The sequence below is a fragment of the Heterodontus francisci genome, chromosome 7 (assembly GCF_036365525.1).
Source record: "Heterodontus francisci isolate sHetFra1 chromosome 7, sHetFra1.hap1, whole genome shotgun sequence".
In the NCBI taxonomy this organism is placed as follows: domain Eukaryota; kingdom Metazoa; phylum Chordata; class Chondrichthyes; order Heterodontiformes; family Heterodontidae; genus Heterodontus; species Heterodontus francisci.
This window is the reverse complement of record NC_090377.1, coordinates 75608982-75632743: the sequence shown is the minus strand read 5'-3', so window position 1 is coordinate 75632743 and position 23762 is coordinate 75608982. Positions and strand designations below refer to the sequence as shown.

At 40.7% G+C, this 23762-nt stretch overlaps 1 protein-coding gene across 4 annotated transcripts in view; it reads left to right on the top strand.

Annotated features, from left to right (window-relative positions):
* LOC137372074 (WAS/WASL-interacting protein family member 1-like) overlaps positions 1-23762 on the top strand; it is a 127360-nt gene that overhangs the window by 83109 nt on the left and 20489 nt on the right. For all 4 annotated transcript variants that reach the window (XM_068035446.1, XM_068035447.1, XM_068035445.1 and 1 more), the window contains exon 2: positions 13121-13215. In XM_068035446.1, coding sequence (XP_067891547.1) covers positions 13162-13215 — 54 coding nt within the window. In that variant the 5' untranslated portion in view covers positions 13121-13161. The remainder of the gene's footprint in view (positions 1-13120; positions 13216-23762) is intronic.

Sequence of the window (23762 nt, the reverse complement as noted above, 5' to 3'; positions counted from 1 at the left end):
ACTTAAGTATTAGTGTAAATGCAAATGCTGTCATGTAACATCTGCCATTGTACCCAGTTGCACATTTTTCACTGATTTGTCACTGATTATCTCTAAATATACTTATGCTACTTTCACCATAAATTTTCCTGATCTCTGCCTCCCGGAATATTAATTTCATCCATGTCATCATATTGACAATATTATTTTAATCAGTTAAAAGGCTGTGAATGAAGTTTGCACTGTCCTGATCAGGTTTACTGTTTAATTTTTTTAAGTCTGTATTGCATTCAGTACTTACAATGGAAGTTATAAGTGAGCTGTACTTAAGCTAAATCAATAATCTATATCCAGCAACCGGTAAGAACGGAGCTGTGGCACCTGCTTAGTAAGTGTTATATTACCTTTATTTGTAAATCTTGTAATCACACCAATGTGTGACTCTCATTTTTAAACAAAATTAGAAAAGTATTTTTGAGCAGTTTCTAATTAATTTTTACTTTCAACTGTGACTTGCTGTTTTAAGTCTGGCATAGAATACTGCGAGGAGTCAGCTGTAACTACTAATTGTTACCACACAAATTGTAGGGTAGTTGCGGTAATTCAGAAGCATTGTTTTTCCTGTTGACCACTTTAACAGGAAATCAGAGGCCTGCGTTAGAAGACTTATGTTTCAGTAGCTTTATATTTAAAAACATTGAGTTTTATGCTCATGGTAATTCAAAGCTTCGATCCATTTCTGTATAATTTTAAGAATATATAATGATGAGACTTTATTTTGAATCTTGTCTGTGTATGCAATTTGTCACTAACAGTTGATAAACAGATAACAGCTTTGTGCTTGGAGATGTGCAGTATGCAAGTGCCATTTGTTATGTGTGAACCACAACACAAACCGTTATCAGTTAGGAAGGTTGTGTTAACTTAAGTTGTAATGAATTGGATTTTATAAGTTACTTCACCTTTAAGACTGGATTTAAGAATTTATTTTTTTTTATTTCCAAAATATACTTTATTCATAAAAATTTGTAAAAAAAAAATACATGACAAAACAGTTCCAAACAGCACCAAGTCAAAAAAATACAAACAGTGCAAAGGAGGTCAGTTTCCTTCAATACAGGAGTGAGTTGCCTCACAACCCTTCCATTTAATTTTTCATGCCATATACATTTTACAGCAAACGAAAATTTTCACGGAATTTATTTTTTTTAAATTTCCAAAATATACTTTATTCATAAAAATCTGTGAAAAATACATTCCCAAACAGTTTAAAACAGCATCAAGTCAAAAAATACAAACTGTGCAAAGGTGATCAGTTTCCTTCTATACAATCATGAGTTGCCTCACAACCCTTCCATTTCATTGTCATGCCAATTACATTTTTACATTTACAGCACACAACATTTCTCCGATATAGTTCGAGGGGTTTCCCATGGATCCAGCCCCTCAGTTCAGCTTGGTGGGGGGACCTTACACTGTGGTCTTTCCCCATTGAGCCTTTGCTGCGGCTGCCCCAAGCTTTAGTGCGTCCCTCAGCACGTAGTCCTGGACCTTGGAATGTGCCAGTCTGCAATATTCGGTGGTGGACAACTCTTTACGCTGGAAGACCAGCAGGTTTCGGGCAGACCAAAGGGCGTCTTTCACCGAATTGATAGTCCTCCAGCAGCAGTTGATGTTTGTCTCGGTGTGCGTCCCTGGGAACAGCCCGTAGAGCACAGACTCCTGTGTTACAGAGCTGCTTGGGATGACCACTGCATCTCTTTCCACACCTGCTTTGCAAAGACACATTCCAGGAGGACTCAAGCTATTCATGTGGATTTGAAAGCTTAAGAGTTTTCAAGTAATTGACAAGAGTTGAGTTTTACTGCCACTTTTTGGTCAATGTGCCCCAAAACCAGTTTACCTCATTGCAAATTTAGGTGTAGAAGAACAGTTTAATGTCTGTCCACGGCTGACACTGCATTTCAGTTTATGCACTTTTAAATCAGCTGTACTCCACTGAATTCAGGTTGGTTTAAGTTCAGTTATGCAGCACATAATGGTTGTACAGTGGCAAAATGGACCTCATTGTGTTTCTGCTTTATTTTTGTAAGCAGAGCTAATGTATTAAATCTTTCTGATTATTTGAGGATTTATTTTTTGTTTGCAAATGTCCTTTGAGAATTAGTTCTGACGAAAATGAGACTTGCATTCACATAGCACCTTATCAGGTCTCAGCAACTTGTTAAAATGCTTCATAGTTGAATTGGTTTGAAGGTGCAGTGACTTATTCAAACAAATGTTGCAGCAGTAAAGTTAGCTCGAGATTTGGCCAAAGAATCAGAATAAGTAATTTTACTCATGCAGAGTGTCATTGAAATGTTCAATTTTTGTGGTGTAAGTTAATTTAAAACATTAATGGTTTAAAATACTTGAGAATAAAGTCAACTAATTAAATGATTACTTAAATTTTCTATCTTTAACCAACTATTTTACATGCAATTTTCTGCACTGTCTCGCTTGTTGCAGACACATTAATCTTTACCATATTCCCTGGTTAAGATTTTAGGTGGATAACCTTCCATAACTTTAGGAAATGCTATTTGAATCTGCACAAGAACACTTGTGCTTTACTTCACAACTGTTGTTCTCATGCTCATGGGTAATGTTTTAGCCTCATTTTTACAGAGTGAATTACAGAAACTTGTATGTCAAGAATCTGAATTTCACCACTTCTTAGCACAGTCAAATAGAAATGAATGCTTAGTCCTGGTAAAGCAACTTTCTCTTTACTAATTCATTTTCTCTCTCTCTAATTTCTGAAATATTTTCTTGCCTGCTGTTTATCCAGCTGTTTGAGCACTGTGCTTGCTTGTTTAAATCATTTGGGCTTCTATCGCACCTGTTTTAAGCACATGGGAGCGGGAGTAGGATATTCAACCCTTCTTCTGCCATTCAGCCAGATCATGGCTGCTCTGTAGCTCAACTCTATTTACTCACTGCTGACCTATATCCCTTGACATACTTGCATTACAAAAATCTATCACACTCAGTCTTGAAAATTTGAACTGTTCCAGCATCCATATCCATTTTGGGGAGTTCCAGATTTCCACTGCTGTTTGGGTGGAAAATGTGCTACCTGATTTAGTCTCTGAATGGGCTTGCTCTCATATACTAATATTCTTCTGGACTCCCCTCCCCCCCCCCCCCCCACCTCCAGCAGAAGAAATAGTTTTGTTTAATCTGTAATTCGCGTCTCATCTGTTGCTGTTGTTTCTGAAGTTTTTCCCTCTGCATTCAGTTTCTGTTGCTCTGCCTTCAGCCTGCTAGCATACTCTGTTGCTTTTCACAAAATGACCACTTTTGAGGCTTTGTCATTCTTGGAAAGCTCCGGCACCTCACCGTGAAGATCTCACAAAGAGTACTTCAACTCTTTCCTCCTCTGCCTCCTCATCCCACCGCTGCCACCATGTAATGAGAAGCTTTTTATGTTGTCTCATGCAACATAAATGAGATGCGTGGAGTTCAGTTGATTGAAGATCTCAAACAGGTTTATTTACATACAGAGAACGGAGCTAACTATTTACAGAAGCTGCCTCTCAGTGTTAGTTACAGACTGAGACGGGTATGTAGTCACATGACCACATCCTGGTACTTAGCTCATAAGCATACTAAGATCTTAAAGGTACATTACTCTTTAAGGCAATCACACAACACAATATACCTTAGCAAATCCCTTTATCACTTAGATTTCCAGAAGGCATTTGATAAGGTGCCACATCAAAGGTTGTTGCAGAAAATAAAAGCTCATGGTATACGGGGTAACATATTGGCATAGATAGAAGATTGGTTAGCTAACAGAAAACAGAGAGTAGGCACAAATGGGTCATTTTCTGATTGGCAAGATGTAATGAATGGTGTGCCACAGGGATCTGTGCTGGGGCCTCAACCTTATACAATTTATATAAATGACTTAGATGAAGGGACCAAAGGTATGGTTGCTAAATTTGCTGATGACACAAAGATAGGTAGGAAAGTAACTTGTGAAGAGGACAGGAGGCTACAAAGGTACATAGGTTGCATGAGTGGGCAAAGACCTGGCAAATGGAGTATAATGTGGGAAATTGTCCACTTTGGCAGGAAGAATGAAAAAGAAGCATATTATCTAAATGGTGAGAGATTGCAGAGCTGTGAGATGCAGAGGGATCTGGGTGTCCTAGTGCATGAATTGCAAAATGTATGCAGGTACAGCACATAATTAGGAAAGTTAATAGAATGTTATCGTTTATCACGAGGGGAATTGAATACAATAGTAGGGAGGTTATGCTTCAGCTATACAGAGAATTGGTGAGACCACATCTGGAGTACTGTGTACAGTACTGGTCTCCTTATTTAAGGAAGGATGTAAATGCGTTGAAGGCAGTGCAAAGAAGGTATACTAGACTTTTATCTGGAATAGGTGGCCTGTCTTACTAGGAAAGATTGGACAGGCTAGGCTTGTATCCACTGGAATTTAGAAGAGTAAGAGGCGACTTGATTGAAACATATAAGATCCTGAGGCATCTTGACTGGGTGGATGTGGAAAGGGTGTTTCCCCTTGTGGGAGAATCTTGAACTAGGGGTCACTGTTTAAAAATAAGGGGTCGCCCATTTAAGACCGAGATGAGGAGAATTTATTTCTCAGAGGGTTGTGAATCTTTGGAATTCTCTTCCTCAAAAGGCAATGGAAGCACAATCTTTGAATATTTTTAAGTCAGAGGTAGATAGATTCTTGATAAGCAAGGGGGGGTGGTGGAAGGTTATCGGGGGTAGGTGGAAATGTGGAGTAATCAGTTCAGCCATGAACTTATTGAATGGGGGAGCAGGCTCAAGGGGCCGAGTGGCCTACTCCTGCTCCTAATTCGTATGTTTAAAATCCCTTCATCATCTTAAACACCTCATTTAGATCATTCTTCTGACACCTGGAGAATACCAGCCAAGAATATGCAACCCGGTCCTCATAACTGAACCTTTTTAGCCCCAGTACCATTTTGGTAAATCAGCATTATACCCCTCCAGGGCTAATATATGCTTCCTGAGGTGCTATACCCAAAACTGAATGCAGTATTTCAGATAGGGTCTGACCAAGGCTTTATACAGCTGAAGCATAACTTCCTCTCCGTTGTATTCCATCTCAGTTGAGATAAAAGCCAACATTCCATTAGCCCTTTTTGTACCTGTGCACTAGCTTTTAGTGATTTGCATATCTGAACACCCGAATTCCTTTGCTGCTCCAGTTCCTAGCTTTACACCATTAAGAAAATATTCTGATTTGTCTTCCTTGGGTTCAAAGAGGATGGCCTTACATTTCCCCACGTTGAACTCCATCTGCCAGTTTCTCCCACTCACTCAATTTTGTCTGTCATTATAACTCCTGCTCTCATCTACACAACTCCACTGTGCTTCCTACATTGGTGTAATTTGCAAAACTTGAATATACAACTCTCTATTCCTTTTGAGAATACCATTTGTCACATCCTGCCAATCAGAGTCCAATCCCTTTAACCCTACTCTCTGTCACCTACCTTCTAACCAATTAGAAACCCACATCACAAAGGTTACCTGCAATTCTAATGCTTTTATATTTGCTAATAATCTCTTGTACAGAGCCTTGTCAAATGCATTCACAAAGTTGATATAGGCAACATCCGTAGACACTCCTTTATCCACTTTGTTAGTGATCTCAAAAATTTCAGTGGAATTGTCAGACATAACATACGCTCACTCCCATGCTGACTTTGATCAGCGCATAGAAACACAAATGTAGAAAGTTTGTGGCACAGAAGGAGGCAGCCTAAAAACGAGCCACCCAGCCTAATTCCACTTCCAGCATCTGGTCTGTAGCCCTGCTGGTTATGGCACTTGTGGTGCATATCCACAAACCTTTTAAATGAGTTGAGGGTTTCTGTCTTTACTCCACTTTCAGGCAGGTATTTCCAGATCCCCACCACCTCTGGGTGAAAAAACTTCATCTCCCCTCTAATCTTTATACCAATCACTTTAAATCTATGCCTCTTAGTTACTGGTAAATCGGCCCCTCTCATCCACTCTATCCAGGCCCCTCACAATTTTGTACATCTCAATCAAATCTCCCCTCAGCCTCCTCTGTTCCAAGGAGAACAACCCCAGCCTATCCAATCTTTCCTTATAGCTGCAATTTTCCAGTCTGGAAATCATCATGCTGACTTGGAATTCTATTGCTGTTCCTTCGCTGCTGCTGCTGCATCTAAATCCTGGAACTCCCTACATGACAGCACTATTGTTGTACCTACACTCCAAAGACTGCAGCAGTTCAGGAAAGCAGCTCACCACCACCTTCTCAAGGGCAATTAGGGATGAGCAATAAATGCAGGCCTAGCTAGCGATGCCCACATCACATGAACAAATAAAAAAAAAAAAATCCTCGTAAATCTCCTCTCTACCCTCTATAGTGCAATTACATCCTTTGTGTAATGAGGTGACCAGAACTGCACACATTACTCAAGTTGTGGCCTAACCACTGATTTATACAGTTTCTGCATAACCTCCCTGCTCTTGTATTCTATACCTCAGCTAATAATGGAAAGGATTCCATATGCCTTCCTAACCACCTTATCGACCTCATACTTGTTCAACTGCTTGAAAAATCTGTTCTTGATAGATTCCAGTAATTTCCCATAACTGGTAAAGTAACATCTCTCCCTCCTTCCTTCCTTTTAATAGTGGTGTGACATTTGCAATTTTCCAATGAACAGCACACCTGCAATTTTCTTACCTATTTATTTTAATACCTTGGAGTGGAAACCATCAGGTTCTGGAGATTTGTATATCTTAAGTCCTATTATTTCCCCAATGCAATTAGTTTACTTTTATTGAATCGAGTGAGTTCCTTGCCCTAACTTATTTTTAGGTTTGCTTGTACCTCTGGTATATTGTCCTCACTGTGAAAACGGATGTAAAGTTCTCATTTGTGTAGTCTACCATTGCTTTATAGATAGTTATAGTATCACCTGCATCTGTCTTTTATGGGTCCACATTCCTCCTTGCCATTCTTTTTCTATGAATTTATTGATAAACTTGATATCCCTTGCATGTGTTGTTCATATTTCCGTTTTGTACCTCATTACTTTCTTTGTATCTCATTGTTGCTTTTTCTAGCTTTCCCCAGTCTGCAATATTTCTATTTTGTCCTTGCATTTTTATAAGCCTTTTCTTTCAGCTCAATACTGCCACTTATCTCATTTGTTGACCCTGGTTGCTTAACTACACAAGTAGGGCATTTGCCTTTAAGGCTATGTAGTGGTTTTGTATTGCACCAAATGTTTATTTGAATATTTCCTACTGTTTGTAGGTGAAGGGTTCAGCCCAGTTTACTGTGATCAACTTATTTTTTGTTCCTTCAAAATTTGCCTTGCTTAAATTTAAAACCTTGGTTTGTGGCTTTCCCTTCTCCCTCTCAAACTGCTTATGGTCACTATTTGCTAGATGTCCCCTTATTGTTAGATTGTTCGCTAATTCTATTTTGTTAGTCAACATTAAATCTATTATGGCCTGTTCCCTTGTTTCTTCCAAAAAACATTGTTCCAGGAAACACTCAAATGCATTCTTGACATTTGTTGTCTTTACTTGGGCTACTCCTGCTTCTTCCATTCTGTGAAATCTCCCATTTTAACCACATTCTTTTTGCTACGTGCTTTCCTGTTGTCCATATTTATCCATCGTCCCCATTCATCACTATTGTCTGAAGACAACTCCCAGCAGAATCTTGCTGTTTTATAGCTGCACCCATATTGTTTTACTGCTTGATTACCCTTACTGAAATCCTTTTGCTACTGAACAGACTTGGAGTTCTTGTGTACATCCTTTCTCCTATTAAATCATCCTTAAGAAAGGGAGCAAATACCATGAGTGGGGCTGGTAACAGTGCTTTTTCATTCATCCATAATTCTTGTGCTAAGCTGTTCTGGCAACCCAAAAGAAGAAATAATCAGATGAAACCGTGCAGCACTTAATGGTAGACAAAAGTAGTATTTTGAAAGAATACATAATATTTTAAGACATGCTGGAAACATATTGTAAAAGATTGCAGACGTGCACCTTACACCCTTTGGGACAACCCTTTGAAACTTCATGCTGTGCACCAAAAATGCAAGAGTACTTGTTTACAGCACAGCTGATGTTATTTATTTAATTATTATTTAGAGATATAGCACTGAAACAGGCCCTTCGGCCCACCGAGTCTGTGCCGACCATCAACCACCCATTTATACTAATCCTACATTAATCCCATTACCCTCTCACATCCCCACCTTCCCTCAGTTCCCCCATCACCTACCTATACTAGGGCCAATTTATAATGGCCAAATTACCTATCAACCTGCAAGTCTTTTGGCTGTGGGAGGAAACCGGAGCACCCGGAGAAAACCCACGCGGTCACAGGGAGAACCTGCAAACTCCGCACAGGCAGTACCCAGAATTGAACCAGGGTCGCTTGAGCTGTGAGGCTGCGGTGCTAACCACTGTGCCACTGTGCCGTGTATGTGTATAATATGTGTATATGCTGTGTGTGTGTATAATATATATATATTGATGTGTGTGTGTGTATAATATATATATTATATATATATATATATAAAAAATATGGTTTAAAAACAATCAAAGCAATGTCAGCTATCAATTTAATGTATCAAAACATAACATCCAGGTAGTCTGTCTGAACTCAGTATATAGTGAACAAGCAAAATATTCAAATTCATTTTTATATTATCCAGAGTGCTTATAAAGTCCCTGTGCAGTTTTAAATTTTAATAACTTTGGACATACACATGATAGAACCAGCTGGAAATGGCAAATGAAAAATAGTTCATAAAACTCTTAATGTTAATGCTATGTAAATAATGCTGAAACTGATTGAAAATGGCGGGAGTAGAAGAAAAAGTAAACTGTTGACAAATCAGATTGAATGTTGTGACACAAAAGATGATGGTTATATTGAAGCCTAGGAATTTGAACTGTATTCTGTTAAAACTTCAGGTCAAGCTGGACAGTGAGGTTAAGTGCAATGCAATATTGATCTACAGCTGGCATACTCCATTAAAGTGTCAATGTTTTGTAACCACTTTACCTTGACAATATGTACAGCAAAATTGATTTGTCACTTTTTACAATATTGGACTGCGAAACAAGTTTGTAAATACTATTAAAAGGTAGGACATGTCTCAGACCGCAGCATCGTGTGTATTTCTCCTCTGACTTTTATGAAGCTCAAGGCAATAAAGCATTAGTACCTTTCATGAAATTGAGTATTAAATGTAGATCAGACATCACAAGTAAGAAAAAAACTAAATGAGACCAGTGATCTTCAAACTATTTTTCATTTATTTTTTGGTTAAGAATGTCACTGCAACTACTAATTGAATCATTTCCTTAAATTCACTGCCCAGTACATATATAGTCTATATATGTCTGTGTAGCTTATATAAGAATGTAACTTTTCAAAAAGAAATTGTTGTGTGAAAACCTATATTTTAAAGGAAGTGGCTGCAGAGATAGTGGAGGCATTGGTTGAAATATTCCAGAACTCACTGGATTCCGGGAGGTAAAGGTCTGCAAAGGAAACCCGACCGAGCCCGAATGTCGGAAGTGTGACCCGACCCAAATCTGGCACATGTCGTTAGATCCCATCGGGGTCAGGTCGGGTAGCAGGCCTGTACATCAGTACATGGCTAAAGGCCTGCTACCTGACCCGACCCCGACGGGACCCGACGACATGTGTCGGGTTCGGGTCAGGTCGCACTTCAGGGTCCGGCATTCGGGCTTAGTCGGGTTTCCTTTGCGGGCCTTTAACTCACATATAAGGCCATCCAACAGGGCATTGCAGTGCTTTACTGGGAGAGTCCTAGTGGATTGGAAAACTGCTAATGTGATGCCCCTGAAGGGAGGGAGACGAAAAGCAGGAAACTATCGGCCAGTCAGCCTAACATCGGTCGTTGGGAAAATGCTAGAGTCTCTAATTAAGGAAGAAATAGCAGGACATTTAGAACAGCTTAATGCAATCAAACAGAGTCAACATGGTTTTGTGAAAGGGAAATCATGTTTGACAAATTTGCTGGAGTTCTTAAAGGATATAACAAGCAGGGTTGATAAAGAGGAACCGGTAGTTGTGGTGCATTTGGATTTCCAGAAAGCATTTGGTAAGGTGCCAAATAAGATTATTGCACAAGATAGGAGCTCACGATATTGGGGGTAATGTATTAGCATGAATTGAGGATTGGTTAACTCACAGAAGACCGAGTCGGGATTAATGGGTCTTTTTCAAGACGTAATTAGTGGAGTGCCACAAGGATCAGTCCTAGGGTCTCAATTATTTACTATCTATATTAATGACTTGGAGGAGGGGACAGAGTGTAATATATCTAAATTTGCTGATGATGCAAAAATAGGTGGGAGGGCATGTTGTGATGAGGACATAAGGAATCTGCAAGAGGATATAGATAGGGTTGAGTGAGTGGAAAAAAACTTGGCAGATGGAGTTTAATGTAGGAAAGTGTGAGGTCATGCACTTTGGTAGTAAGAATCAAAAGGCAGACTATTATTTAAATAGAGAGACTCCAAAAAGGTGCAGCACAGAGGGATCTGGGTGTTCTTGGGCATGAAACACAAAAGGTTAGCATGCAGGTGCAGTGAGTAATTAAGAAGGCAAATGGAATTTTGACCTTTCTTGCTAGGGAGTTGGAGTTTAAAAATAGGGAAATCTTGTTACAACTATACAGGGTGTTGGTGAGGCTGCACCTGGGGTACCGTGTACAGTTTTGGTCCCCGTATTTAAGAAAGGATATACTGGCATTGGACGCAGTTCAAAAGAGATTCACTAGGCTGATCCCTGGGGTGAAGGGGTTGACTTATCAAGAACAGCTAAACAGGTTAGGCCTTTATTCATTAGAGTTTAGAAGAATGAGGGGTGATCTTATTGAAACGTACATGATTCTGAGGCGACTTGACAGGGTAGATGTTGAGAAGATGTTTCCACTAGTGGGGGAATCTCAAACTAGGGGACATAGTTACAGAATAAGGGGACACTCATTTAAAACTGAGATGCAAAGGAATTTCTTCTTGTAGAGGGTAGTGAATGTATGGAATTCTCTACCCCAGAGAGTTGTGGAGGTTAGATCACAAAGTATTGAAAGAGGAGGTAGATAGATAGAGTTTTGAAATATCGGGGAGTTGAGGGCTATGAGGAGCTGGAACAAAATAGGAGTTGAGGTCTGGGGCAGATCAGCCATGATCTTATTGAATGACGGGGCAGGCTCGAGGGGGCAAATGGCCTACTCCTGCTCCTGTTACTTATGTTCTTATGTAACATAACTGACAGTAGAATAAGTGATGTAAGAATATGTGACATCATGTAACTCCAAATATCTTCAGTTCCTACAGGGACATTTCTAGCATCAGAGTACTGAGAGAAGTGTATATATTTTATGTGCCACTTAGATTGGAATATGTTACAATATGGTAACATTCGGAGGGAGGGATCAGTGGCATCTTAATGGCCAGAACAGTGGGTGAGGAGGTCATCAATGCTGTAAACACAAGAGCTATTACATCCTTTAAACTCCAGCTTTTACATTTATGTAGTTACAATACCAAAACTCTGCTGTCGCTATCCTAACTGGCAGCAAGCTCCTGGTCTCCCAATGCCTCAATTTTAAAGTTCTTATCCATGTGTTCAAATTCTTTCATGGCCTCGCCCCTCCCTATCTCTGTAACCTCCTGCAACCCTCCTAGAAAACGGCATTCCTCCAACTCTGGCCTCTTGTGAATCCCAAACTTGCTTTTGCTCACCATTAGCGAGTGCACTTTCAGCTATCTAGGCCCTAAACCCTGGAATTCCCTCCATAAACCTCTTCACCTCTCTTGCCTCCTTGAAGATGCTTGTAAAACCTACCACTTTGATCAAGCGTTTGGTCGCCTGTATTGATCTCTCCTCCTTTGGCTTGGTATCAATTTATGTCTGATTATGCTACTGTGAAGCAGCTTGGGATTTGTTACTAAGTTAAAGGTACAATATAAATGTCAGTTGTAGTCCATGATGCAGTTTACTGCACTTCAGATTTATTTTTATTTTGTACAGGCAGGTATCATAGCAGACAGTAGACCTCTGTGAGACTATGGGTGGAATATATGATGCATCCAAGACTCTAAAGCATTTGGTCTTCTCAGTTCTGACCCAATGAATGATTATATTTCTGATTTCTAAAAAAAAAAATCTGTGTTGCTGTGCATGTATTTTTAATAAGCAATTCTTCAATAATTAATTTAAAATTTCATAGTTTTCTATGCATGTGGTAAATAAAGTATTTAAAAGAGAAGGAATACCTCTGTTTTTTGGGGAAGAGTTCTCCACCATCTTTATTTTCTAAAACTGAAATATAATTGTAGGCGAGCATGATTTTTCTTTTTTGTTACTATTGCTTCCTACACTGAAGGCGCACCATTTTCTTGCCTTTGGAAGCAGCTCCCAGGTGAATACCAGAAATATGCTGAAGTTAAACAAATTGATTTGCCTCTAATTTGTATCTCTTTCCTTCTGGAAAATCACCTTGTCTCCAGGCTTCCTCACCCCTGCCACTCTACTGAGATTGGTAGCTTGTTATATGGTGTTTTATGGGCATAAACACAACTTAGCAGGTCTGAATTGGAATAAAAATTGATAAAACAATGTTATCTGATGAGAGAGAGCTCAATTTTTAATGTATTGATTGTACTACCTCTCCCTTGTGATTTTCTTCTTTAATGTCAAATCATTCTAACTTTTTTAAAACTTATTAAATATTGGAATAGGTGACATTTATTGATAGTGTAAAAACTATTGGGTAGCAAGTATTGGTGTTGCTGATTGGACTCCTATTTTGGAAACCTTTTGAGAAATTATCGGGTTGTTTCTGTGACGTGCAACCAATCGGCAACGCCAACTGTATATCTGGGTGGCAATTTGAAAATTATACCTCCTATATGAATCTGTCCAGTGATCAGAGGAGATTGCAGCTCATTAATTGACTTGTATATTTGTTTCATATATTTATATTGTTTTCTTTGATGCATATTAAATTGGATCTCTAAAATGGTAATTTTTTTTATCCTGCAGGATTTTGAAAGGTTCTCCAGCATACACATTGAATACAGAAGATGCCTCCTCCTCCTCCCCCACCCGCTCCACCTCCTCCTCCAACATTTTCATCGGTAAGGATGACTGAATTGTTGTCAAGCTTGTCGTGATGTAAAACCCTTGTACTAGCATTAAAAATCCATTATGTTGCTAATATAAAGTCTACAGCCTGAGTCTTTGGAAAACAGCCTAACTGTGGTGTTCCCGACATGTGCAGTTGGTCTTCCTGTATAGCAGCTGCATTACAAGGTTATTATTTTCAAAAAATATACTTTATTCATAACATTTGTGTAAATACATTACATAACTGTTCAAATTGGCATTACATAAAGTGCAATACAGTTTAATTTCGTTCAATACAGTACGTGGCATTCTGTGGTGACTCACTACATTTACAGCTACAGGTTATACTTACATTTTTTGCAATGCACAGACTGGCTGCGACACTTTGAATAAAGTGCATAGGTGCAGTTTACTGGTAATGTCATGACAGCACTACCATTAAACATGTTGGTGCTGGAACAGGGTATTAATGGTTTTAAGTAGACTAGTGGCAGTTAAGTTTATCTGGCCAAAAAAACGATATAAAAGCAGCATTAAAGATTATATGATCTAATAAGAGTAAGGGTTACCACACTGGCAACCTTCGTCTGTGCCAATATGGCCTATTTTTAAAAAAAAAATTATGCACGACAGCTGTGTCACTCTATCTAATGAAGAATGCCTTTACTATGGAGATGAGACTTTGTTTTCATAAAGACTGTGCGGTGGTTGCTCCCACCAATGCTATCATCGACAAAGGTCTGCAATAGGTACATTGCTGAGGATGAGGACAAGCAAAAGTGGATTACTTGCAAAAGTTTCTCCCTTCACCTAATGCAGATTCCAGCCTGGCAGAATTTGGCTGCCTTAACATTGAAATTCCCCAAACAGAGTACATTCTGTGCCTTTGTTGGCCTTAGTGCATGCTCCAATTGATGATCAATATAGAGAAGTACTGATTCATCAGTTGAGGGGTGTGTTCGGTGGTGATCAGCAGGAGATTTCCTTGACCTCCTTTGACCTGAAGTCATGAAACTTCATGAAGCCCAGAATCAATGTTGAGAACTCCTGGACCCAATCTCACCTGACTGTGTACCGTTATGCTCCCACCCCTCCTGCATCTATCCAGCCAATAGGACAGGACATACGCTGGAATGGGATGTAGGAGTCTGCGATGTTGGTTGATATGAATGTCATACTGCAATCCATTGTGTCTTGAGAAATTAGTGAAGAGAACTTTGCATGGCCGACTGGGCAGGGTTGCCCAAGTCTTGACCTGATATAATGCCTGGTTCATTGCTAATAGACCCATTTGATTTTTTTTCCTCCATTACTGAAATTTTTCACAGTCTTAGTGGCTTGCTAGGCCACTTCATAGGGTATGATGTCAGCAACTTGCATTTATGAAATGCCTTTAAATAATAAAATATTCCAAGGCACTTCATAGGATTACTGTTCAACAAAGTTTGACACTGAGCTACATAAGGATATAGTAGGACTGGTGACCAAATGCTTCATCAAAGAGGTATGTTTTAAGGAGTCTTTTAAAGGAGGAGAAAGAAGTAAAGATGTGGAGAGTTTTGGGGAATTTCAGAACTTGGAGCCTAAGCAGCTTAAAGTATGATTGCCACTGGTGGGCCAATTGAAATCGGACAAGCCCAAGATTTGGTGGAGCGCCGAAATCTGAGTGTTGTAGGGCTGAAGGAGGTTACAGGGAGGGGCGGGACCACGAAGGGATTTGAAAACAAAGATGAGAATTTTAATATTTAAGGCATTATTGGACCAGGAGCCAATATTGGTGGGCAAGTAGAAGGGTGATGGGTCAATGAGACTCGGTGCAAGTTAGGATACAGGCAGCTGAGTTTTGAATGAGCTTAAGCTAAGGAGGGTGGATGAGGGGATGCCGACCTGGCGAATGTTGGAGGAGTCAAGTCTACAGGTAACGACGGTATGGATGAGGTTTTCAGCAGAAGATGAGCTGAGGTGGGGTAGACTGCAATGTGAGGGAGGGGGAAGTAGTCATTCTTGGTGATGGAACGGATATGTGGTTTGAAGCTTATCTTGGGGTCAAATGCAACACCAAGGTTGTGAACAATTTGGTTCAGCCTCAGACAGTGACTAGGGAGAGGGATGGAGTTGGTGGCAGGGTCTGATGACAAGGACTTGGATTCCATGGTAAAAATAAAAGTAAAGCTACAGCACTCAGTTATTAAAGAGTAAATCGGGCAGCAACTTCCAGCAACCACACATGCGCAGTTAAATGCAGAAATCAGGAAGTTGCTGTCCATCGTTGCGCCATAAAGGTACCTCGCTGAATGGCTCAGCATTAAAATACACGGAAGGATGTGAAGTTGGGATACTTGCGTGATTGCTGAATATCCACTGAACACAGCAGGAAATTTAGGGTTTGTTCATTTATAACAGCGTGGTAACTCTTACTTACTACCAAACTACTTCTTTGGCACTGAACATTAAGTTGTACAAGTGTGGAGTCTCATTCCTTCAAATTTTAATTATTGGTGGGATTTTAAAAAATATTTTCCTCGTGTCTTATCTCTCTTTTAATCTCATCTTTCTTTCTGTACATGATATGGCATTGATTAAAATATTCTAACTTACTTCCTGGTTCAGACTGTGCATGGTGCAGTAAGGATTCTTTTTAATCTGGTTAAAGAGACACCCATGCTTGTTCTTTTCACACGTTCCCAAGATCTCCAGTAGAGGATGCTGCACTGTTTTGGGTTTCTAATTATCGCTGCTTCCCAGTGCAGACGCTCATTGAAACTCTGTGGACAAGTGTGAGAGTGTAACAGGCAGCTCGCGCTATTCGATCAGCACTGACCTTAAAATCGAGGCCCTAAGCTGTGAACTTGCCAGTATTTATTTGGAAATTTTTGCTCGTCCAGTAATGATTGTTAAACAAACAGTGTGACAAATCAGAGACAGTAGAAAAGCCGAGAGAGGTGGTGCTGAGATAGAGTTGGGTGTCATCAATATCATGGGCTGGATTTTATGCTCTTCCCCCGTGGCAAGTATGGAGGCCAGGAGAGCATTTAATCAGGTGGGATGGTGGTATCTGGGGACCCCGCCACCTTCCTGCCTCCATTCCAATTGAGTCCATGGTGGGAAGGACTGTGAATGGCCTTCCCGCCCCGCCACCAATTGAGGCCCTTAAGTGGACAATTAATGCCCAAATAAGGGCCTCTTCTGACTGCTGTCAGTATGAGCCCAGTGGTGGGTGGGCCTATTGCCACATGGGGAGCACAACAAGCAAGTTTGTCTTGGTTGCTTTCTGGCTTTGCGGTGGGGTGAAGATTCCTTGTTCAAAGGCACTCAGTGCCTGATCGAGGGACCCAGAATAGGGAAGGGGGAGGCCCACTGAAAGCCCCCCTCTGCCCTTGATGCCTACTTCCCTACACCCCCTGTCGCATGACACCCGCCACCTCGTGAAACCCCTCCTACGTGACTCACCTGTGGCCTGGGTCCAACGACGTCCATCTGACTGTAAAAGTTTCTATAGGTATGTGAAGAGAAAAAGATTGAAGACAAATGTAGGTCCCTTACAGTCAGAAACAGGGGAATTTATCATGGGGCACAAAGAAATGGCTGACCAACTAAATGCATACTTCAGTTCTGTCTTCGCAAAGGAGGACACAAATATCATACCAGAAATGTTGGGGAACACAGGGTTTAGTGAGAGAGAGGAACTGAAGGAAATCAGTATTAGTAGAGAAATGTTGTTGGGAAAATTGATGGGATTGAAGACTGATAAATCCCCAGGGCCTGATCATCTACATCCCAGAGTACTTAAGGAAGTGTCCCTAGAAATAGTGGATGCATTGGTGGTCATCTTCCAAGATTCTATAGACTCTGGAACAGTTCCTACAGACTGGAGGGTAGCTAATCTAACCCCACTATTTAAAAAGGGAGGTAGAGAGAAAACAGGGAATTATAGACCAGTCAGCCTGACGTCGGTAGTGGGGAAAATTCTAGAGTCCATTATCAAAGATTTTATAGCAGAGCACTTAGAGAACAGTGGTAGAATTGGACAGAGTCAGCATGGATTCACAAAAGGGAAATCATGCTTGCCAAATCTACCAGAATGCTTCGAGGATTTAACTAATAGAGTTGATGAGGGGGAGGCCAGTGAATGTGGTTTATTTGGACTTTCAGAAGGCTTTCGACAAAGTCCCACATAGGAGATTAGCATGTAAAATTAAAGCGCATGGGATTGGGGGTAGTATATTGCGATGGATAGAAAATTGGTTGGCAGACAGGAAACAAAGAGTAGCAATAAATGGGTCTTTTTCCAAATGGCAGGCAGTGACTAGTGGGGTACCACAGGGATCAGTGCTAGGACCCCAGCTATTCACAATATAAATGATTTAGATGGGGGAACTAAAGGTAATATCCCCAAATTTGCAGATGACAGAAAACAGGGTGGGAGGGTGAGTTGTGAGGAGGATACAGAGAGGCTTCAGGGTGATTTGAACAAATTAAGTGAGTGGGCAAATGCATGGCAGATGCAGTATAATGTGGATAAATGTGAGGTTATCCACTTTGGTAACAAAAACAGGAAGGCAGATTATTATCAGAACGGCTATAAACTGAGAGGGAAATATGCAACGAGGCCTGGGTGTTCTCGTACACCAGTTGCTGAAGGTAAGCGTGCAGGTGCAACAGGTGGTAAAAATGGCAAATGGTATGTTGGCCTTCATAGCGAGAGGATTCGAGTACAGGAGCAGGGATGTCTTGCTGCAATTATATAGGGCCTTGGTGAGGCCACACCTGGAATATTGTGTGCAGTTTTGGTCTCCTTATCTGAGGAAGGATGTTCTTGCTATAGAGGGAGTGCAGTGAAGGTTTACCAGACTGATTCCTGGGATGGCAGGACTGACGTATGAGGAGAGATTGAGTCGGTTAGGATTATATTCGCTGGAGTTCAGAAGAGTGAGGTGGATCGCATAGAAACCTATAAAATTCTAACGGGACTTGACAGGGTAGATGCTGGAAGGATGTTCCCGATGGTGGGGGAGTCCAGAACCAAGGGTCATCGTCTAAGGATACGGGGTAAACCTTTCAGGACTGAGATGAGGAGAAATTTCTTCACCCAGAGAGTGGTGAGCCTGTGGAATTCGCTACCACAGAAAGTAGTTGAGGCCAAAAGTTTGTTTGTTTTCAAGAAGGAGTTAGATATAGCTCTTGGGGCATAGAAACATAGAAAATAGGAGGAGTAGGCCATTCGACCCTTCGAGCCTGCTGTGCCATTCATTATGATCATGGCTGATCATCCAACTTAGTAATAAAAACAAGAAATGCTGGAACCACTCAGCAGGTCTGGCAGCATCTGTGGAAAGAGAAGCAGAGTTAATGTTTCGGGTCAGTGACCCTTCTTCGGAACTGGTTGGGTTTCCTGGTTATTTTTTTGAGTACCAGCTCACAAATTATTACACTATGATTGAATTCAGTTTCACAACTTATTGGTTTGGAAGGTGCTGCCAAAGTAGGCTTGATGAGTTGCTGCAGTGCATCTTGTTATGGTGCACACTATTGCTACTGTGTGCTGGTGGTGGAGGGAGTGAACGTTTAAGGTGGTAGATGGGATGCTGATCAAGTGGCTGCTTTGCTGGATCAGCTTCTTGATGTCAGACCTACACTCATCTAGGCAAGAGGGGAGTATTCTATCATACTCTTGAGAGTAGACTGATAGGGTGGTAATTGGCTGGATGGGATTTGTCCTGCTTTTTGTGGACAAGACATAACCTGGGTAATTTTCCACATTGTTTGGTAGATACCAGTGTTGTAGCTATACTGAAACAGCTTGGATAGGACTGTGGCTTGTTCTGGAGCAGAAGTCTTCAAGACTGTAGCCAGGATGTTGTCAGAGCCTATAGCTTTTACTATATCCAGTGCCTTCAGCCATTTCTTGATATCACGTGGACTGAATCGAATTGGCTGCAGACTGGCATCTGTAATACTGGGCACCTCAGGTGGAGGCCAAGATGGATTATCCACTCAGCACTTCTGGCTGGAGATTGGTACAAATGTTTTATCTGTGTTTTTTGCACTGATGTGCTGGGCTCCCCCATCATTGAGGATAGGGATGTTCATAGAGCCTTCTCTTCCCGTTAGTTGTTTAGTTGTCCACCACCATTCACAAATGGATGTGTCAGGACTACAGAACTTTTATCTGATCCATTGGTTGTGGGATCACTTACCTTTGTCTATCGCACGCTGCTTCCGCTATTTAGCATGCATGTAGTCCTGTGTTGTAGCTTCGCCAGGTTGGGATCTCATTTTTAGGTCTACCTGGTGCCGCTCCTGACATACCCTCCTGCACTCCTCATTGAACCAGTGTTGATCCCCTGGCTTGATGGTAATGGTAGAGTGAGGGATATGCTGGGCCTTGAGGTTACAGATTGTGGTTGAAGACAATTCTGCTGTTGCTGATGGCCCACAGTGTCTCATGGATACCCAGTTTTGAACCGCTAAATCTTTTCTGAATCTATCCCAATTAGGATAGTGCCACACATGATGGAGGGTGTCCTTAGTGTGAAGACGGGACTTGGTCTTCACAAGGAGTGTGCGGTGATCACTCCTACCAATACTGCCATAGAAACATGCATCTGCAATAGGTATATTGTTAAGGGTGAGGTCAAGTAGGTTTTTCCCTCTTGTTGGTACCCTCACTTACTGCAATAGGTCCAGTCTGGCAGATATGTCTTTCAGGACGCTGCCAGCTCAGTCAGTAGTAGTGTTACTGAGCCACTCTTGGTGTTGGACATTGACCCAGAGTACATTTTGTGCCCTTGCTGCCCTCTGTGCTTCTTCCAAGTGGTGATAATCAGGTGGTTTCCTTGCCCATATTTGACCTGATGCCATGCCATGTCTATATATTGAAAAGATGAGTGTGTATATAGTGATGCAAGGCTGCCTTTGGATGCAAATATGAACTTAATTGAATGCATTTCCTTCCTCCTGACTGGTTCACTCCCATCTACCTTGAAGGGTTCTGTGAAACAAAGTGGTCGATCTGGGAAGATGAGCAGTTAAAAATGACCAGGTTATGTATCTAATCATGGCCTGACCATTTTCAATATTAACTTGGAGGGTATGCAGGTAGCAGCCTCCTAAATTTATGCAAATTCAGGTAAGTCTAAAACTTTTGAGGCCAGGAAGAGCAGGAGTGCATAAGGAAAGGTACAATCTCCCCTGTTTGTCTCCCCTTGCTTTGAGACCCTCCCTAAACATATTCCTTGTCTAGTTGTTGCCTGCCAGCAGCTGCTCTATGCCCTCTTCATACCTGTTTGGTTTTGGAGGTGGACAGGTGAGATTTAAATGAGATCTGGGGAGTAAAGTCTCTCCCGGACTGGAAATTAACTAGATTAAAATTTTTCCCTAAAGTGCTTTTAGTTAATGCATCTGTGATTTTTCACCATAACAATGTTGGATATGTTTGGTTTTTCCCTTGCCTATTTTCTATCTTCCTATCCTGAAGATGTTGAGTCTTTGGGGAAGGTTTCACAGATACCCTCTGCTACTTTTTAAAAATTCTTTAATGGGATGTGGGCATCGCTGGCAAGGCCAACATTTGTCACCCATCCCTAATTGCCCTTGACAACTGAGTGGCTTGCTAGGCCATTTCAGAGGGCAGTTAAGAGTCAACCACATTGCTGTGGGTGTGGAGTTACATGTAGGCCAGACCAAGTAAGGGCGGCAGATTTCCTTCCCTAAAGGACATTAGTGAACCAGATGGGTTTTTATGACAATTGGCACCATTACTGCGACTAGCCTTCAATTCCAGATTTCTAATAATTAATTGAATTTAAATTCCATCAGCTGCTGTCAAGGGATTTGAACCAGAGTCCCTAGGGCATTAGCCTGGGACTCTGGATTACTAGTTTAGTGACATTACCACTAGGCCATCATCTCCCCTTTACCCAAGTGGCCCTTATTCACATTTGAGACTAAACACTGATTGTAAACAGGCTTTTCAATCATGGGAACATTGGCCAATTGTTCTCCACCCATCCTCGCATTGAAGACTGCTGAGACCAATTCTAGTTTCTCCTCTGGAAGAGGCACTTCAGCTAATACTGACTGGGACTTTCCTAGTCTTTATGTTTTAGCTACTTGTTGAATAAACTCACCTAAGACATCAGAGGAACTTTTGCTGAATCTTGTTTTTCAAGGCAAATTTTCTATTTTGTTTGCCCTCTTTTAGGTTCCTCATCCCTATTCAATGACCGGCAACTGCATGACACCTTTTTGCTGTGGATTAGAATGCTGGCAGTTGGCAGTTTTTCTTTCATCATAAAGAAGTACTGTAGTTGTTTATAGCTGTACCACCTTTCTGCAAACTAACAACTTGGACAGGTAGGGTGGAAACTCAGTTGAGTCTGACATGACCTCTACTTGATCAGTAGATCCAATGGATTTGTCAGGCTGAACTGTTGATGCTTCCCATGGTCAATTTGGAGATCTTCACTACAAAGCAAGAAGCCATAAAGATGGCAATAATATTTTCAAGTGTGCACTATTTATTCTCTCATCTTAGAAAATGCTTTGTAATCAATCCATTTACTCTTTGAATTAGTGCTACTTGAGTGCTGTAGCATGAGGGTATCTGGCATCTGTGAAATCTTTCCCCCAGCAAAGAGCCAACATCTTCAGGACAAGAGAGAGAAGATAGAAGTTACTCTTTTTGTTCGCGCATTTTTTCCTCCTTGTCTCCTGAAAACATTGCTACCTACCAGGTGACCATTTTGCATGCATCAATCTGCTTGGTTCCTAATGACAATGAGAGATCACAGCAAGTCTGATCTTTTCCTGACTCACCCTGTGTACACATGGGGACTTTCTAGCAGGCATCACAGGATGCGGTTCACAAATACTGGCTGATTTATTTTTTTGCCATTCCCAGCCCAGGCACACTCAAGACAGTTGTAGCACCCCAACTGAGATGAGCGGAACCTTCTCAAACTGGGACACATACCTGGGACCTTCTGGTGTGTATTGCTCAGCTACATGTTTTTACCAATTGAGTCCCTAGACTACCTGAGCTTTACACTTTAACAAATACACCTGTGAGCAAGCACTGACCACTCTAGCATATATGCCTACCATTGCTGCCTTCTTTATTAGAAGAGCAATTTTTGAAAGAGGGAAATGCAGTAAATATTAATGTAGCGAATATTCAACTTCCAGAAGTATGCATTGTATAGCTACACTTTTCGAGTCCAGATAGTGGCAGCTTAAAATTAAGCAAATTAATGGTGCCAATGTTGTCATTTGTTGATGGCTTTTGCTTGGCTCTATTAAAAAAAAGTTATTAGTTTTACTAGCCTGTTGGCATTATGACTGATCACTAGCCTGGACAAATGTCAGTAGAGTAATTGGCGAATACACTATGGAGACATGTAAAATAGGTGATTCTTCTTGTGACAAGTGATGCATATCCAATAACTCTTGAACACCTCTGCTAAATGTTTCGCCTGGCCAAAGTTGACAAATTATTTCAAGAATACAAAGAGTAGATGTCAGTTGAGAATGTGCTTCCATCCTGGGGATGTCAGTTCATTTCTGTTGCTGGGTTAAATTTTGTTTAATTAGGTTCAATTTAGTTAGAATAGACTGAATACCTGAACCTAGCCCTTGTTTATCCATCTAACTCAAACAGTGATCAGCTTCGAGTCATAGTCATAATGGTGCAGAAGGAGCCCAATAAGTCCATACCAGCTCTCTGTAGAACAATCCAATCAATTCCATTCCCCAGCTCTATCCCCACAGTTTGTACTTAATGGGTATTATATTTTTCTTTCCTCATATGCGTATATGTTTGTTTGCTGTTTGTAGTTTGAAGTAAATGTGAAAAGCATTGGGTTTAAATACTTCAAGGGAATTGTTATCTGTCAAGAGGGTTTAAGGAATACCTTGATTGTGGTTTGTATTTGATATATATATTGTTAGGAAAAATCTTACTATATGAGCTAAGATGGTTTCTGTTTGAAACTAGTCAAACCATGACATAAAACCTGAAAATACTGTAAGGAAGTAATATTTTCAAAACCAGAAATAAATATTTTGGATGGTAATTTTCCAAAAAAACGTCACAATAAACAACCTTCCTTAAGTATGTAGTTGATGCTTTTGGTTTGCTAAATACATTAAATTTAACGTTCATTGAAAAGAAAACAAAATGAGGATGGGGAAAAAAACAACTGAGATGTTTTAACCTAGAAAAATAAACTTTCTCCTTTTTCCTTTGTGTGGATAATCATATTTTATTCTACAAACCAGGAAAGAACTCATGTCTGGCTCTTTACCATATTTTTTTTGTGATCTTCATAGTGCAAATATCAGCAGAAACAAAGTTTGAGTCAGTCTACTGGTCACAGGAAGGAGAGTTTGAATAATTAAAAAGACACTACAGCTTTGATAAACCAGTTACAGTATTAACTTAACAGGATTAAATGTAATCCGCAGCTAGTTGCAATCCCATGCCCTTGGAACGCCAGGACAAAATGGCCTGGAATTTACAGTGGTAATGATAACGAACCTGTCAGCATTTACCACCATT